General features: G+C 36.5%; 2 protein-coding genes across 2 annotated transcripts in view; one reads left to right on the top strand and one right to left on the bottom strand.

Moving 5' to 3' along the window:
• pacsin1b (protein kinase C and casein kinase substrate in neurons 1b) overlaps positions 1-4,535 on the bottom strand; it is a 91,409-nt gene extending 86,874 nt beyond the window's left edge. Inside the window, exons 1-2 of the mRNA XM_068221784.1 lie at positions 4,252-4,535; positions 949-1,000 (exon numbers count right to left, since the gene is read on the bottom strand). The gene's annotated coding sequence lies outside the window, so the exon portion shown is untranslated. The remainder of the gene's footprint in view (positions 1-948; positions 1,001-4,251) is intronic.
• A 54-nt stretch (positions 4,536-4,589) lies between these two features.
• On the top strand, positions 4,590-11,323 carry rps10 (ribosomal protein S10). The gene is made up of 6 exons (NM_201146.1): positions 4,590-4,612; positions 5,369-5,518; positions 7,694-7,868; positions 10,655-10,732; positions 10,828-10,883; positions 11,245-11,323. The coding sequence occupies exons 2-6, from the start codon at positions 5,369-5,371 to the stop codon at positions 11,284-11,286; spliced, it is 501 nt and encodes a 166-aa protein (NP_957440.1). The 5' UTR covers positions 4,590-4,612; the 3' UTR covers positions 11,287-11,323.
• Positions 11,324-17,699: the final 6,376 nt, after the last annotated feature.

Below are 17,699 nucleotides of genomic sequence, written 5' to 3'. Positions count from 1 at the left end.
TATTGAAAAATCTCAACTCTGTTATTGTCGACTCGGTTAGTATAGTTTTAGAAGGTCATCATTTAAACAACTAGTAACAGACTCAAATGTTCCCTATTATATGTAAGCATTTTGCATTAATCTACATTAATAATGGATTCGGTTTCCTGTAAATTATAAGTTTGTTGTATTGTATTTCATATTACAGTGGTTCTCAAACTGTGGTACGCAGGCTTCCTTCTAGTGGTACGCAGAGGAATCAAATATGTCATAAGTACATGCTACATATATTTCAAAATGAATCAAAAATGATTTATATATATAAATATATGATGACGTATAGCCTATATTTCTGAGATCCAGGCAACATTTCCAGGTGTGGATGAGCTGGCTAGTATATGTCTATACTTTACATTTAAGTACAGGATTTTAAAAAATAAATACATTTTAAGAACAGTAACCTACTATTTTTAAACTTTTTAAACTGACATTTTAATTTAAATGTTGACGTTTTTTAAGCTCAAGTACAAAATACTGAAAAATCTAGTGTTAATGTTCAGATTATTGTGAACATTGTGACTGACAATAATAAATATTCTTTAAGTAGGAATTAATCTGCCACATTTTTGAACTGTGCAAAGCTGTAGCTGCTTTACTGGGCCAACTACGCTACTGTATTTCAATACTGCTCTGTATGGTGGTACTTGGAGAAACAATTGTTTCTGAGATGGTACTTGATGAAAAAAGTCTGAGAACCACTGTCATATTAAGAATAAATAATGGAAAATGCTTGAAATGTACTCACAATTTTGCAATGAGGCACATTTGGAGCTCTTCATGGAGATATCTCAATCCATGAAGTGCAATCATGACAAATAAGGTCATATCGAACGCACATAACACACCCAAAAACACTTTATTGAATTTATTGAACACATTGAATAATTTATTATTAAATTGCATGCTTACCTTCAGTTACCTCCGATTTCCACTCAGCTGTTGAACAGCGATCTTGAGATTCCTTAAGCAACCATGGAGAGAATATAAAGTTATTTCCTTTAGCATTCAGCTTTATCCAGTTGAGGATATAATAGCAGGGCAGTGACTATTAACGGACGTGATTGTGACTGTTGTTTGATACCACAACAGGACAGGATTTACAGTCAAAACAGCCATTTTCAGCATTGTTATTACAGCACTGTCATAGAATGAGAATCTACTGTACATGTAATTAAGCCACACAATACAGAAATCCAAAATGACATCATAGGATATTTCTATAAACAATAAAAATATATTTTCAATAATGGAGAATATTTGTTTCCAAACACAACATTGTGTCCTGTATTTAATTCAATATAAAGAACTCTATTTAGAGACAGCCCCAAAATAATAATTAATTGTCAATTTCTTTTTACTTTGCCACTATCCATCTGACAGCATTATTCATTCATTCATTTTCTTGTCGGCTTAGTCCCTTTATTAATCTGGGGTCGCCACAGTGGAATGAACCGCCAACTTATCCAGCACATTTTTACGCAGCTTCCAGCCGTAATCCACCTCTGGGAAACCTGACAGCATTATGTTTTTAATAATTTAGCATGATAACTTATTATTATATACATTGAAATAAATATGAGTTAAAAGGTTTAATTTTACGTTTATTTTGTCATTAAAGTATACGCTGTACTTGCATGCTTTTTCTGTGTAGACCATTTTGAGAGATGTAAACAATAACAATGGTCCTAACGGATTTCCTGTTTTCCATAGCTCCTGAGAATCCTAAAAAGTCCACATATTAATAAATAATGTCATGACAGCTGTTTTAGCGTCAAGATATGATTTAATTGCCTCGTTTCAGTTATTAAAATAGTTTGACAACACGCGGGAAATGTTCATGGGCCAGTGCCATCACCACATTGAAATGGTCTATAATCACTCACATTAATTTAATACAACACGGACACCAAAATACCTTTAGCTTATTAACGACTGTAACAACATGATGACTTAGTGGTAAGCACTGTCTGCTCACAGAAAGAAGGTCGCTGGTTTAAGCCTCAGCTGGGCCAGTTGGCGTTTCTGTGTGGAGTTTGCATGTTCTCCCCATGTTGTCGTGGGTTTCCTACGGGGGTTTCCCAGAACTGGGTTGCAACTGGAAGGGCATCCGCTGTGTATAACATTTGCTGAATAAATTGGTGGTTCATTCCTCTGTGGCAACCCCTATTGAATAAAGGGACTTTATTCATTATTTGACTTTAAATGTGGCCTATATAAAAAGTTGGCATGACTAAAGCTGCGTCCCAAATCGCATACTTATGCACTATTCTACGCCATTTTGTAGTATGAATAGTGTAAGTAGTGTGTTCACACTGAAAACTTAAATTACCCGGATGATGCACTCATTCAGCCGTTAAAATGAAGTGTGTAATGATGGACACTTCACGCACTCAACGAACGCAGGTTTGTTACGTAGCGTAAGGGGCGGAGCTATCGGACGCACATGTTAAATAACTATTTATTTTGGATGGTGAAAGCAAAATTCTCCTACGAGAGTGATTATAGCACCTCCCGATGGTGAATACGGCAGTACTTACGGCAGGTATTATTTGATAATTCGGTTGTTTATTTCACCGATTTGGCGACCGTCAAACGTCATTAGAGAAACGGTTTGAATTTCCGCTTAGTAAAAAAAACATTAGTGTGCCATTTGGGACAACACTACATACATGTACTATCCTGTTAAGTGTGTAAGTGCATAAGTACATAGTGCATGAGTGCATAGTGTATAGTGTGCCATTTGGGACGCAGCTTACGATTAATGCTTTACAAGTTGGTTATTTAATGTAGTATACATTAACCTCTCATATTTGGATTGGTTTTGGGGATTGGATTGGTTTAAACCGAAAATGTAATGGTCTTTGAGGGTCTCTATGGTCTTTTTTTCTTTTTTCTTTTCTATTGGTAGTAAGTTAAATCAACTAAGTCCTTATGGATAATGGCCTAAACACAAAACAAGATTAGGCTGCCAGGTATAACAAAACCAGACTGATTAACAATACCATTCAAAACACAGCCAAAACAAGACACTAGTACAAAAGTCTTGTCGTTGATTCCAGTTGTAAGAGCAACAAATAATAACTTTTGTTTTTTTAACTTCTAGCTGATCATTTAGAAAAGTGGCAGAAGGTCGATTGCATCCCAATCATCACCAATACTGCAGAAGACCAAATGGAACCCGCATGAACTCAAGTTTTTCACAGAAATCAGTCAAGTTTGGTGAAGAAAAAAAATCATGGTTTGGGGTTACATTCAGTAAGGGGGAAATGTGAGAGATCTGCAGAGTGCATGGCAACATCAACAGCCTGAGGTATCAAGACATTTGTGCTGCCCATTACATTACAAACCACAGGAGAGGGCAAATTCTCCAGCAGGATAGCGCTCCTTCTCGTATTTCAGCCTCCACATCAAAGCTCCTGAAAGCAGAGAATGTCAAAGTGCTCCAAGATTGGCCAGCCCAGTCACCAGACATGAACATTATTGAGCATGTCTGAGGTAAGATGAAGGAGGAGGCATTGAAGACGAATCTAAAGAATCTTGACGAACTCTGGGAGTCCTGCAAGAACGCTTTCTTTGCCATTCCAGATGACTTTATTAATAAGTGATTGGAGTCATTGCAGAGATGTGTGGATGCAGTCCTCCAAGCTCATGATGGAGTCAGACACAATATTCATTCTGTTTCCACTGCAGCATGACTTTATATTCTATACTGGACATTATTTCTGTTAAATGACAAGACTTTTGTCTCAGCAAAGTCAGACATTACTGTCCTTATTAAATAATTAAAAATCAAGGCATGATCATATTTTATTTTGGTAAAATAAGCGTAAACTAGAGGCCTTTGCCTTTTATATAAGCCACTTCTGATATCAAATGATCGCTAGACGTCAAGTTAGTATTTGTTCTTCCTAAAACTTGGATAGGCAACAAGACGTTTCTTAGGTAATGTATAATGATTCTATCAAATCTTCAAAATTCAACTTAAATACTAAATACTCACACAATAATACAGAATTTCAACGTGAAGGTCAGTAATCACAAACCATTTGTTTTCGTAATTGAGCTTAAATGTCATTCCATTTACAAAATGTATATTTTAGTACAGTTTTATCATTGTACAAATGTAAATAATCAACTAACAACAACACATTTCAGTACACTTATATGACTCGAACTTTTTTAAAAATACGCAGAAAAGCAGATTTTACTTACCCCAGATAGTTTCCTTTGGTATTTATGGTGATTTCTTTGTTATTACTGATGTTTTAAGCACCTTTCACGTTAAATGTTAATAAATTGTGCTTTTTATTAAAATATTGGTGTACATGTAGGCCTGTAATTTGTAATGAACAAACCCCGCGATGCTACACTATTAACCTTCTATGTAAATAGATTTACAAAATGTATGGAAGTATAATATAAATGTGTATAACCGTTGACAAATGAACCAGTTCCTCCATTTCACCAGCTGGCGCCTTTTCTTTACTCATGTCTGTATAAAGCGAAGAGAAATAATACAGGAAGTACAGCTAAGGACGTTCTTTCCGGCTCCGGTCTCTCAGCAAGAGTAAAGGTAGGCCGAAACAAGAGCCGAAAATCCGTTCAAAATCGTAATCATCATCTTACTTAATGTGCTATTTTGATCGGATTTAGGTTAAATAAACGCTTTACAATGAAAATAAGTCAATCTTGAGCACATTTGCTGACGATGAATCGTTTTTATCGGACAGGATTTGGGCGCGACAGAGCTTCATGAATAGCACCAAGTCACCATAGTAACAAAAATAATATTTTAATAAAATAGTACATGTTTGTTCTTGTACCTGAAAACAAAGAATTAAAATGACAAACCCGTTTTAAAATGTGTTATTAAAGTACAAACATCACTGGGGCTAGCATGCTATCACCTACGTCAGACTCGTGCAGTAGTTTAGCGCAGATAAATACCATGCGAATACCGTGTTTCTGTTTTTAAGATATGGTACTAATATGTAAACACCTTTATCAAGTATTATAATTTTACCCAATCGGTATTTCAGTAGTACTTCCTTGTAGGTAGGTGGCTGTAACATGGGTCAGTAATTGTATTTGATGGGGAAAGCTAGAACTACTATTATGTGTATATAACATTAATTGTGCCACAGATTAAGCAAAATAATAGTATTGTTTTCTGGTAAAACTTCGATATTTTTCACATATTGTGTTCATATCATATTGATAACTCTTCTTCTTTGGATTAAACTTTAGATAGTGCAAACATATAACGTTAAAATATTGTCCAACCATGCTAATAATTGTATTGCTAATTATTGTGTGTCTCTTTCTGTAGATGTTGATGCCCAAGAAGAACCGCATTGCTATCTATGAGCTCCTCTTTAAAGAGGGCGTCATGGTGGCCAAAAAAGATGTGCATCTCGCTAAACATCCAGAGCTCGCTGACAAGAACGTACCAAACCTTCACGTGATGAAGGCCATGCAGGTGAGCAAGTCCTTCTCACTGTCACTGATGTGGTACCATTTTCCCATATAGACTTCCATTCATATACATGCCAATGTGGCAGACTGGAAACGTAAGCTTGTGTGATAAGTTTCACATGGAACAATTGCTCGCTTTATTCATGGTTAATTATTTTGTTTCATCCCACCAATTTTATCAGGGCCATAGAAGAGAATTTCGCATGCTTAAACTCTAGCGCAGGGGTGTTCAAACTCTGTCCTGGAGGGCTGGTTTCCTGCATAGTTTAGCTCCAACTTTCTTCAACACGCCTTCCTGAAAGTTTTTTTGTATACCTAGAAAGAGCTTGATTAGCTGGTTCAGGTGTGTTTAATTCTGGTTGGAACTAAAATATGCAGGATACTGGCCCTCCAGAACTGAGTTTAGACACCCCTGCTCTAGTGTGATTACGGATTGAGGCACCGTTTACACTAATGCGCTTTCGTTTTAAAACTCATAAGTTTTGCTATGGTTATGCCATCCGTCCACACTACGCTGGAGTTTTCGAGCGCTGAAAACGCTGGAGAGGCCGTTTTCATTCTAAAACGCTGTTGCTCCGTCTCAGTGTGGATGGAGAAAAACGGAGACATCTGAAAACGGAGGCGGGGCTGCAGACATTCGCCTCTCTGATTGGGGCTTTTCCTCAATATTAAGTAGCCTACACACACAGTTCAGTCTCGCATCCTCTCCCTGTAAGTTCAGACTTCGCAAGTTTGATATGGAAAACAGACCCTCAAGGACATGTCCGGTAAATCTTCAAAGGGAACAGTGTACTGTATAACCTTATTCACGTCATCCTGGCTATGTTGTTTCACTTTCTCAACAATAAAATAATAACATGATTCAAGGAACTGCCTTTTTTCATTTTGATTTTAACAACTTCACAGACAGCAGAAATGCTGAGGCGTCGTGCTGCATCTTCACTGTATGCATATTTATAATAAAACAGAGCCTATATAACATCACTGCCTCCTTTCATTTTCATTAAAAATACGAAACGTATCCTCTGCTTCGCTGAATGTCAGTTTTAATAATCAATAATAGCCATTATGAAAGTATAACACACAATAAGTTTATACATTATAGGAAATAAAGGCAAGTGATCAGTCAATATACAGAATGTACGTGGTTCCATTAATTATTAACTTATCTTTGCGCACAGCTAAAACACGTTAACTGTGAACAAGTAATCGGTTCAAAAGACCAAAGTCGGGGAATATGTCGTTAAATATAGACAATAAAATTAATTAAAGATCACGTTTAGCAAATATAGTGAGATTAGATCCAGCGGGAGATGCTTGATGAGCAGTCCGACCAGCACAGCTCTCATCTGAGTAGAAATGCTGCAGAGCTTGCCCGAGAATGTGTGTGTGGTCAAGCGATGTGCGTTTTGGTGTGGATGGAGAGCAGTTCAGAAACGTTAGATAAAATGCTAGTGTGGACGCGGATCGTTTTCATTCTAAAACGCCGTTTTTAAACTAAAACGCACTAGTGTAAACGGGGCCTGAGTTCTCAAATTTCAGGATATTGGACATGGAATGAGCTTGAGTTTAAAGTTAACTAAGCTGTAGGAATCCTGTGATAGCATCATTGGGTCTCTTTGCTAAAGCTGTCGGTTAAAGACAGCTTAAAGGCTGATAGTTTTACATTTTCAAGTGCTCAATGTAAATCACCAAAAGCCTGGGTGGTGTTGATTTTCTACATTTTTTTTTTTTTTGTCTGCTTTTTTGTCGTTGACACTTGTTGCATTTTATAAACCTCCAAGGATCAGTTTTACCAAAAAAAAAAAAAACATCTTCAATGTTCTATTGTAGAAAAAAATGACATGAGGATTATTAAATCAACAGCATATTTTCATTGAGTCCACCAAGCTCCCAAGGTACTCAGATGTGGAAAAAATATAAAAAAATCTTTATTTACATAGCTAATCCTTAAAAAACGTGTTGTTTTTGGCCAAACGCATCAGTTTTTAAGTATAAGCCGTGTGAATAAAGGCTTTTTAATATTTATTTAACATTTTTCGAGTGCCTTGGACAATTTTTTTGCTGTTTATTCTGTTAAATCTCTTACCCAAAGAGCACCAACACATTTAAGCTACCCCTGAGCACTTTTTGATTGGCTTTGGATCGATGTGAATTTTTCAAATGTTTTCCTCCGCAGTCTCTGAAGTCATGTGGGTACGTCAAAGAGCAGTTTGCTTGGCGCCATTTCTACTGGTATCTGACCAATGAGGGCATCCAGTACCTGCGAGACTTCCTCCACCTGCCTCCAGAGATCGTGCCCGCAACCCTCCGCCGCCAGACCCGCCCAGAGACCGCCAGACCTCGTCCCAAGGGTGAGACAATCATTTCTTCCTTTAAGAAAATGTAACTTTCAGAAATCAACCACAATGTTTCAAAGCCGTGCATAATTATAATTTTATTTTGATAAGTATGTTTTTTGGAAAAATACACATTATGTAGAAATGCAAAGAATGTCAGCATATTCAGTTTTTTTTAAGCAAATTAGCAGTTAGCAAAAAAAAAAAAAAAACTAACCAACCGTCTATCCATACATGGTATAATTGTCACAATTTTCACAAACATTTCTCATATTGATTTTACATAAAGATACAGTTGCAATGGTTGATGGTAATAATAAGAAATGATAAATAATGTCCAGAAATGATGCATAAATAAAAATATGACAAACATTAAATTTAAACTAACATAAAATAAGAGAATGTAAAAACCCATGCTTAATCATAGTTGAATATCAACATCTTGTGCGTTTAATAACATGCTATTTTCATGCATGATCAGAAATGGTAGTTTATATAATCTGCACTACCTTTTTTTTTTTACTGATAAGTAACTGTGAAATGCAACTTTTGGAGTGTAACCTATAAATGGTTGCGTTAGAACAGTGTAAATCATAATTCACTGGGGTAGGGCTGACCAATATATTGTTTCAGCATCGTATCACAATTTGTGCATCTGCAATAGTCGCATCGCAGGATCTTCAGTGTTGAGTTGTGACAAGTTAATTATAATGTATAGAAAGTTAAATTATAATGGAGTAAAAAATTTATCATCAGCATGCTTTTTTTTTTTTTTTTTTTTTTTTTTAAGAGATAGTTCACCTAAAAAATGTTTGAATTTCTTAATCTTGAACACAAAAAGATATTATAATAACTCGTAAAGGTTTGAAACAAGTGAAGGGTGAGTAAATACGAAGTACATTTTCATTTTTTGGGTGAACTGTCCCTTTAAGGCCTGTGACTGTGTAAACATTATAACATTTCTGAGTTTAAAGCAGGGATGTCAAACTCAATTTCTAGAGGGCCACAGCCCTGCACAGTTAACAGACCTGATCAAACTAATTGAGTCCTTCAGGCTTATTTGAAACTTACAGGTAAGTGTGTTTGAGCAGGGTTGAAACTAAACTGCAGGGCTGCGGCCCTCCAAGAATTGAGTTTGACACCCCTGGTTTAAAGCATCTGACCACAAGAAATTTTATTGTTTGTAACTTTATTTATACATTTTTTACTTTATTTATAGAAGTTTTTATAAAATATAACGCCCAATAGTGATCATGTGTGTATATATGTTAACAAAATTATCTCTGTGTTATTACCTGATACTAACTAGAACGTGCACCAGAACACTAGCAAACAATACAGCAATTATACAGCACCATCAAAAATAATTGCAGACAGACTAATGGAGTAAGAAACAAAACAGAATGACATGTTAAAAGGAAGGAGAGAGAGAAAAGAAATAACCAAAAAAAAAAAAAAATCTCAGAGATATTATTAACCTATACATCTAAGGAAGGAGCCCCAAATTTTATCATACAACTTTTGTTTTCCAATTCTAGAGAAACTAAACCTTTTCAGCTTGAGGGCAGAAACCATTTCAGCTAACCATTTTTAAAAAATTTGGAGATGTTGTGAATTTACACTCTATCAGAATAACTCTCTTGGCCTGCACCATGCCAAACATAAGGGAGAGTTGTTGATGTTTAGGCCAAGTTAGAGCCTGGTCTGAACATCCAAACCGTGCCATTTCCATATCAATTTTAATGTCCATTTCAAAAGCTTGGGAATAAAGTCCAAAGATACTTTTCCAAAATTCAGATACTTCTGGACAGGTTTTTGTAACTTTTAAAAAAGATTATTACATGTATATACAATAAAGACTATGCAGTGTTGATTGTTCACTATCTGTACCTAAATACTGTTAAACTCAACAGAAAACTATAATTCGCTTATCTTTGCCATATTTTATTTATCTTTGCTTGTAAGTTATTTGTTACATATTATTCGAGATGTAATCCCCTACAAAATCACCCAAATCAATCTAACATGAAGAGTTCAGATGCAAAAACCTCTAAAAGTTTTTAAAATTTAAAATTTCTGTTTGAAATTTCTTTGAGAATTTTTATCAAGCTCTTGTGTGTGGGTTCATTAAGTTCAAGTTTATGGCAAAGAATACACTCTTTTAAAGGTCTTTAAAATAAAATGGCACCACATAAACAATGGAGTCTGAGAAAAATGCTAATTTTCCATGGAAATTTTTTTTTGCATCTGAACTCTTCTTTCCAAGTAAAGCTAAATTCACATCGCAATGTAGATCGCAGAAATACAAAATATTGCAATGTCAGATTTTTCCAACATAGTGCAGCCCAACACTGGGGTCTGATTTATAAATGTGTCTTGCATGCGAAATGGGTGGGGAAAAAAGCAAGCTTGCTGGGAGTGTGCGCAGTTGTAAGTAAACCCAATCATATTTAACCTAAAAATTGATCAAATTAAACTACTTTAAATCATCAAATGAACCATAATCATGCATTAATTCAGATTTATACTGATGTACGTTCACTTTTAGGAAGGTTTTCTTGCAAAAAGTCTAGTTTAGAAACCTAAACTTTTTTTTTTTTAATATATAAAATCATAAATGTATGCTTATTCAGGCATACGGGTATGATAAAAAAAACAAAGAACAATAGAGGAAACATTTTGCCTTTTTTTTTTTTATTAGTCTAAGCCTCATCTTAAGTGGTAATGTTATTGTATCGTTTGTAATGCATAACTCTGAAGGTATATTACATGTGTTATAAGTGTTAATGTGGTGTTTTCAGGTCTTGAGGGTGAGAGACCGGCTCGTCTGGCCCGTGGCGAGGGAGACAGAGACGCTTACAGACGGTCTGCAGCTCAGCGTACGTACACAATACATACTGTATGCTGCACCAGCATGTTTACCTTTTGCCTTTCTCATGCAGCATTATGTTAAACACAACCCTTTATTCAACAGCCGGTGCAGACAAGAAGGCTGAGGCTGGTGCAGGTGCCGCCACAGAGTTCCAGTTTGTAAGTACAATTCAGAATGAGTATATTTAAAGGGGCAGTTCACACACAAATAAGAATTGCCGTTTGTTTATTCATCCTCTACTTGTTGCAAACCTGTTTGAGTTTCTTCTGTTGAACACAAAGGAAGATATTTTGAAGAATGTTCAGTCATTGACTTTCATAGTATGTTTTGGTATTGCTAATGAAGTCAATGGCTTAATGAACCTTCTTCAGCATATCTTCCTGTGTGTTCAACAGAAATTTTAGAACATTTAAGTGCAGTTAATAGTGAGGAATTAATAATTTTTGGGTGAACTATACTTTTATTGAAGCTGTGATGCTAATGTTGTTTGCTTTTTCTTTTCTTTTTCTTTTCTTTCAGAGAGGTGGCTTTGGCCGTGGCCGAGGACAGCAGCCACAGTGATTTTCCACATGATCTGTACAATAAAGGTTTAAAAGTATTTCTGTGTTAGATGTATTTATTATAATGGTGGCAGGTAATGTACGACAGAACTTCTTAATATATTAATTAGCTGAAGATTCACAGTATTATGCTTTTACAGTAAGTGATTTACAGAATTTGCAGCCTCAATTACGCACTTTCACTTTATTTGATCAAATTTCATTCATTCAGCTTAGTCTCTTTTTTCAGAGGTCACCACAGTGGAATGATCCACCAACTATTTCAGCATATATTTTATGCAGTGGATGCCCTTCCTACCATAATCCAATATTGGGATCATTCACACCCATACACTACAGACAATTTAGGCCCCGTTTACACCAGTGCGTTTTAGTTTGAAAACGACGTTTTGGATCAAAAACAATCCGCGTCCACACTAGCGTTTCTGAACATGTCTCCGTCCACACTACGCCACCAAAAACGTATATCACGTGACCATTCGCACACTCTGGGCATGCGCGTTCTAGCGAATATATGCCGCTGCTGTAGTAAAAAAAGAGTTTAACTGCACAATGGCGCCTAAAACAGACAATAGTGCAAACAGCGCTCCCATTTTTGTGTCCATGATGTTGTTTACAGTGAAGGCTGGTCTGTTGTCTTCCGGTAGCGTTTAAGCCATGTGTTATAGTCATGTGATACGGGCTTGACAATTAAGGGAAGGATACGCAATGACACAAAAGCTCCAATCAGCTAATGAACCTCGGCAGCCCCGCCTCTGTTTTCAGATGTCTCCGTTTTCCTTCATCCACACTGAGATGGAGCAGCAGCGCTTCAGAATGAAAACGGCCTCTTCAGCTTTTCCAAAACGCTTTTTTTTTTTTTTTTTTTTTTGGCGCTCAAAAACCATGGCTTAGTGTGGACGGATGGCGTAACCGTATTAAAACTTATGCGTTTTCAAACTAAAACGTATTAGTGTAAACAGGGCCTTGGTTTCTTCAATTTCGAAAACCAGAGCACCCGGAGGAAATCCACACACACGGGGAGAACAAAATCAAATTTGTCCATGCTGATCAGTCTCGAAGTTAATTTTAGATGTCAGTTTTAAAAATTGTTCAATTAAATAACCAAAAACCTCACCAGTTTGACTAGAATGAGTGCCATAAAACTTGTTTCAAGTAAATTTAATAATGAAATCTATTCATTTAAAGTTAAAGGTCTCATGAAGTTCATTAAAATGTGTGTTTTTATTAGATGTTTGACGTAATCTCAATCGAAACGCTGAGAAAGTGGAGGGCAGAGCAGCTACTGCCTTTGGGATAAGGTGGAACAGGAGATTCACATCATAGATGTGCAGCCAACAAATCTAAGCAACTGAGATGCTATCATGTCAATATGGAGCAACATCTCTGAGGAATATTTCCAGTACCTTCTTAAATCTATCCCGCAAAGGATTAAGGTAGTTCTGAAGGCAAAAGGAGGGGTCCAACCTGGTATTAGTAAGGTGTTCCTAATAAAGTGGCCGCTGAGAATAAATCCCAAAAATTCTGCATGCAGGACAATTACAAGGAAACTTCTGTTTGGGGTTTTGAAAGGAAAAAAAAATACTGAAACCTTGAGGTGAAATACTGGTGTTTATTAGTTGGCACATTTATATTACATTCTCATACTGGTTGATTTCACAATCTCAAAATGAAAGAGCAAAATATTCCAGTGAAAAGTACAGCTGTGAGACGAAAACATCACAGCGTTTGTCGTATTTCATTCCAGAAACCCATTAAAACCAATTACAACACGTGTACAAGGATGAACGGTTTTAAAACGCGGCCAAATAAAACGTGATCCACTACAGTTTACATTCAGAGTCACAAGCAGGGCGAACTTTAAGGTGCTTTTTGCAAGATGTCCATCAAGGATATGGGTATTTCACATCTTTTTATATAAATCAAATGCAGCAGGTTTGATTTCACATCCTTGGTTTTTGTTTTCCGTAGTATGACTGTGCTTCGAGAATCATTCACAACAATGCTGTTGGTTACATCAGCGATTGCCAAGCCTGTTCCTGAAGGCACACCAAGAGTATATTGGGTGTCTCTCTTATCTGACCCATACATTTCAATGGTTTAATTAGGAAGAGGTTGAAAACTGTTGGTGTGCCTTCAGGAACAGGCTTGGGAAACACTGGGTTACATAACCACATCAGTGCAGCCATGTAATAGTTCATATGCTGCTGCTGTGCCATTGTAAAATAAAGAATACATCAGTATGGCCGTCATCACATATCAGTCAAGAAAACGATTCAGATTAGCGATTACATGCTACACTAAAAGTGAAAGAGAGACTTGCAATCAGATCGATGACATTAGTGTTGATAGGTGTTAATCAAAGGCATGTAAACATAAATCACCAATGAACTTGATCTCGAGTTCATCACTTCTCTGCAGTCAGACTAACCATGAAAAGCATCACAAGCATACTTTATAAAGATCTTAAATGCACTTAAATCTCCCAGAGGAGCAACAAAGAGTCGAGTCTTGAGGAAATATAACAGCCGATCTCACATGTACCATAGCTATACGTTGAATTGAACCATTCGCCTTTGATCTGTACAAGACACCAATACATCTGGCTAACTACAGTGGCTCAGGATTCACAGTAATGCGCCAAACGCTGCTTTCAGAGCGTGCAGTTCGGCTTCCAAGATGTATCAGACATTTCTTTAGGGGAAACGTTTCAGAAATGTATGCTAAAACCAAATCTGTGCTTGATCTAAATCTTCCAACGTCCAGGGATAATAGATGGTTAAACAAGCAAATACAGTCCAAAGTGAAGGCCTTGATTATGAGAATATGAATGGGCAAGTCTGAGAAAACAAGGGCTTACAAAAGATTCAGATTACCATTAAAACGTGATATGAAAACTGCAAGTTTTGTGGACATTTCGTTAAACAAAAACCTAATAATATGGTATATAAACATCTTTAAGTGTTATTAAAGCGCCAATATGGCATTAACAAAATGTAAACATCAGCTAATGGCTAAAAACGAGCATGGAATCCATTTTACTTTCTTAATGCGATGACTTTTCTGTATATCGCTCAAGAAAATGGCTGTGATTTTTGTATGGAATAACATGGACTGAAATTATCCATGGTCAATAATTAATTAAACGCATTAAGAAGGTAAAAAAAAAGTCAATTTTGATCTTGGTTTTTTATGAGGATTAGTAAAAACCTCCATGTTAAATTCGAAGCAAGCCTTCTAGTTTGTGATTTCATGGCCCACCCTATATGCTGTGGCACTTAAAAAGACGGTTCACCCAAAATTGACAATTCAGACATTGTTTATTCATCCTCCACTTGTTCCAAACCTGAGTTTCTTCTGTTGAACACAAAGGAAGATATATTGAAGAATGTTTGGGGGGGAAATTCAGCTATTGACTTCCATTTAAACTTATTTGGACTCCTACTAAGGATGTCAATGGTTTCCAAAATTCTTCAGAATATTTATATTTGTGTTCAACAGAAAAAAATAGGTTGAAAGAAAGTTTGGAAGCACTTGTGAGTATTATCCAAGAGTGAAAAATTGTTGTTAATGTACTCAACCTTCAAGACATCCAAAATGTACACTCCAACAAAAAAAAAAAAAAAAGGTTTTTGTTGCTTTTTGGGGAACAACTTAACAGTTTTATGTTCGATTGACATGCTTCCGTGAAAACAATCGTCACCTAATTTGTTTTGTGTTGGGACAACATTAGGGATTGTGTGGAACCCAGCATTTTTTACAGTTTAGGTGGCTTTTTCTTCAGTCAAATATTCATTGTCCTTCGGCTTAGTTCCTTATTTATTTAGGTTATTTATTTTAAGTTACTTAATTTATTTAGTTTATATATATATATAATTTAGTTTATTCAATTCACCCATAGCACGTGTCTTTGGACTGTGGTGGAAACCCACGCCAACACGAGGAGAAGATGCAAACTCCATATAGAAATGCCAACAGGACTAGCTAGGACTCAAACCTGTGACCTTCTTGCTGTGAGGCGACAGTGCTAACCACTGGGCCACAATCTTTTCTATTTATTTGAAAGTCAACAGCACTTAAATTAAAATGAATAAATAAATGAAGAAGCGAAACTAAATGAATACTCAGGGCTCCTGACAGTACATTATGGGCTTTTGTTCTTACATTCACAAGTCGTTAAGATACTAGAATTAGCCACTGTAATAATTTAGTTTAGCTTGTATTACATTAGTTTGTTTTTGACTCTCTAATAACTCATTTTCACTGAGCAGTTCAGCAACACAAGCATTAATTTCGGTTTCGACTACAGAAATGGCACTCACCACTTTTATTTTTGTAAAGGTACAGTAATGATGTGGTAAATACACTTATGAAAGGGTCCCAAAAAATAATAAAGCTAGACTCCACTGAACGCCATCCACTTGTTAAGTATGACGTCACGCAAAGCGGCTTCTGGGTCCAAGCGCTCTAGAAGACTGTATGGGGAGACTCAACAAATGGTAATAAGAAATGTTTAAAAAGCGACGTAATATTTTCGAAAATCACGATGACAATATATATTTATTTAATGCCTACAAATGCGTATGAGTAATTGTCATCACAGGACAGTGAGGGTGAGGTGGCAAGTCATGCACCAAGTGACCTGCATTTTGGCAATATTTCCGAGCGAACGAGAAGGGAGACGTAATAAATAAGAAATAGAGGTCTGCATTCCTGCTGCTGTACCGAGGGAGTCGACTAGATTTCTTGCGGTGCGAGAATAAATTTCTGAATAAAGCAGAAGCGGTCGGTAACTATGGTGTAATTTGAAAGGGAGCAGGCGCGCGGACTAGCAATATAATAATAATAATAATATCGCTCCCGAGCGAGCGCACATTCGCGTGTGTATGAAAGAACGTCCTGTGCAGATCTCTAATACAAACAAGACAAACAGGTGACCGCAAACCTAAGGTCGCATATACGGTATTCAGTTTCAAAATGGTTTAGACACAAGCCAACAGTTTGGTGATGCTGTCTGAGCCTTGTGTCAAAAATGTTTTTATGATGCACGATAATACCGGATACCGGGGCAAAATAGGGAGGAGGTTAGACGGTAGCGAAATTTGGATACCGCCTAAGCCTAATATATTTATATATATATATATTTCAACCTAATATCCAATGGCCAGAAAGTGATTCATTTTTTATAAATTGTTAAAATATTGATGTCTGTGATGCAGCAGAGACTGTTGTGTACACCATGTTTTTATATAAAATTCACTTTAATGTGCCTAAAAAGTGGTCATAAACAAATATTTTCTCAATTCAAACGACTAGACCAGGAAACAGTATTCCATACGTCACGACTTAGACGGATTAATTTACAGATCATCATCATTTGCACAACACAGGAAGCTCCATTTTTAAATACACGGCCAAAATACGACACCAATAAAACAATGACGGCATGCAGAAATCAGGAACAGGATCTGCTGCATGTCCTCCATTGTTGTTTATGGTATCGATCATATCATATCGCATCTATAAACGCATATAAATTGTAATATGTGTAGCTTCCTCACAATTTGCACGTAGTTGCTTTGCATCTAAAAAATAATAGACAATGTGAACGGACTGTATGGCTTTCTACTTTGAGCGAGAATGGCGTGGATTGTAACTTTCGTGCGTAAACAATGCCTACAAAGTAGCGGTACGGTTTTATGTGACTACTATACCGCTCAGTTGAAATGAGGTAAAAATGTCAGTTGAGCATTGACTTGCATTATATAAATCACCAGAGTTTTAGCTACAAACCTTTAACAGGCACCTAGTAAAGGCCACCTAGTTGATCTTTTGTCCATAGGATTATCATTATTATTTTAATAGCTTATTACTATATTTCATAATCGAGTCGTGTCAGTATTTTATTCAATACAAGATGTAGGCCAAAAAAATTATTTTCAAGGAATGCACCTTAAAGGGTTAATGCTCAACTGAAGCAAAAATAAGTCACCTATATCTTAGATAGCATGAGTGTGAGTACATTTGTTAAAAAACACCATTTTTGGGTGAACTTTCCTTTTAAAGCAACGGCTTCCAAACTGTCCTGCAGAGTTTAGCTCCAACTTTACTAAACACGCCAACCTGGAAGCTTCTAGTACGACTAATAAGACTTTTAATTAGCTGAGCAGATGAGTTTAACTGGAGTCGGAACTAAACATTCAGGACAGGGTTTGACTCCTGCTTTATAGTCTACATCAGTGGTCACCAAACTGGTTCCTGGAGGGCTGGTGTCCTGCAGATTTTAGCTCCAACCCTAATCAAACACACCTGAACAAGCTAATCAAGCTCTTACTTGGTATACTTGAAACATCCAGGCAGGTGTGTAGAGGCAAGTTAGAGCTAAACCCTGCAGGGACACCGGCCCTCCAGGAC

The sequence above is a fragment of the Danio rerio genome, chromosome 6 (genome assembly GCF_049306965.1).
Source record: "Danio rerio strain Tuebingen ecotype United States chromosome 6, GRCz12tu, whole genome shotgun sequence".
NCBI lineage: Eukaryota > Metazoa > Chordata > Actinopteri > Cypriniformes > Danionidae > Danio > Danio rerio.
The sequence above is the reverse complement of the archived record's forward strand: the minus strand, read 5'-3'. Positions and strand labels throughout refer to the sequence as shown.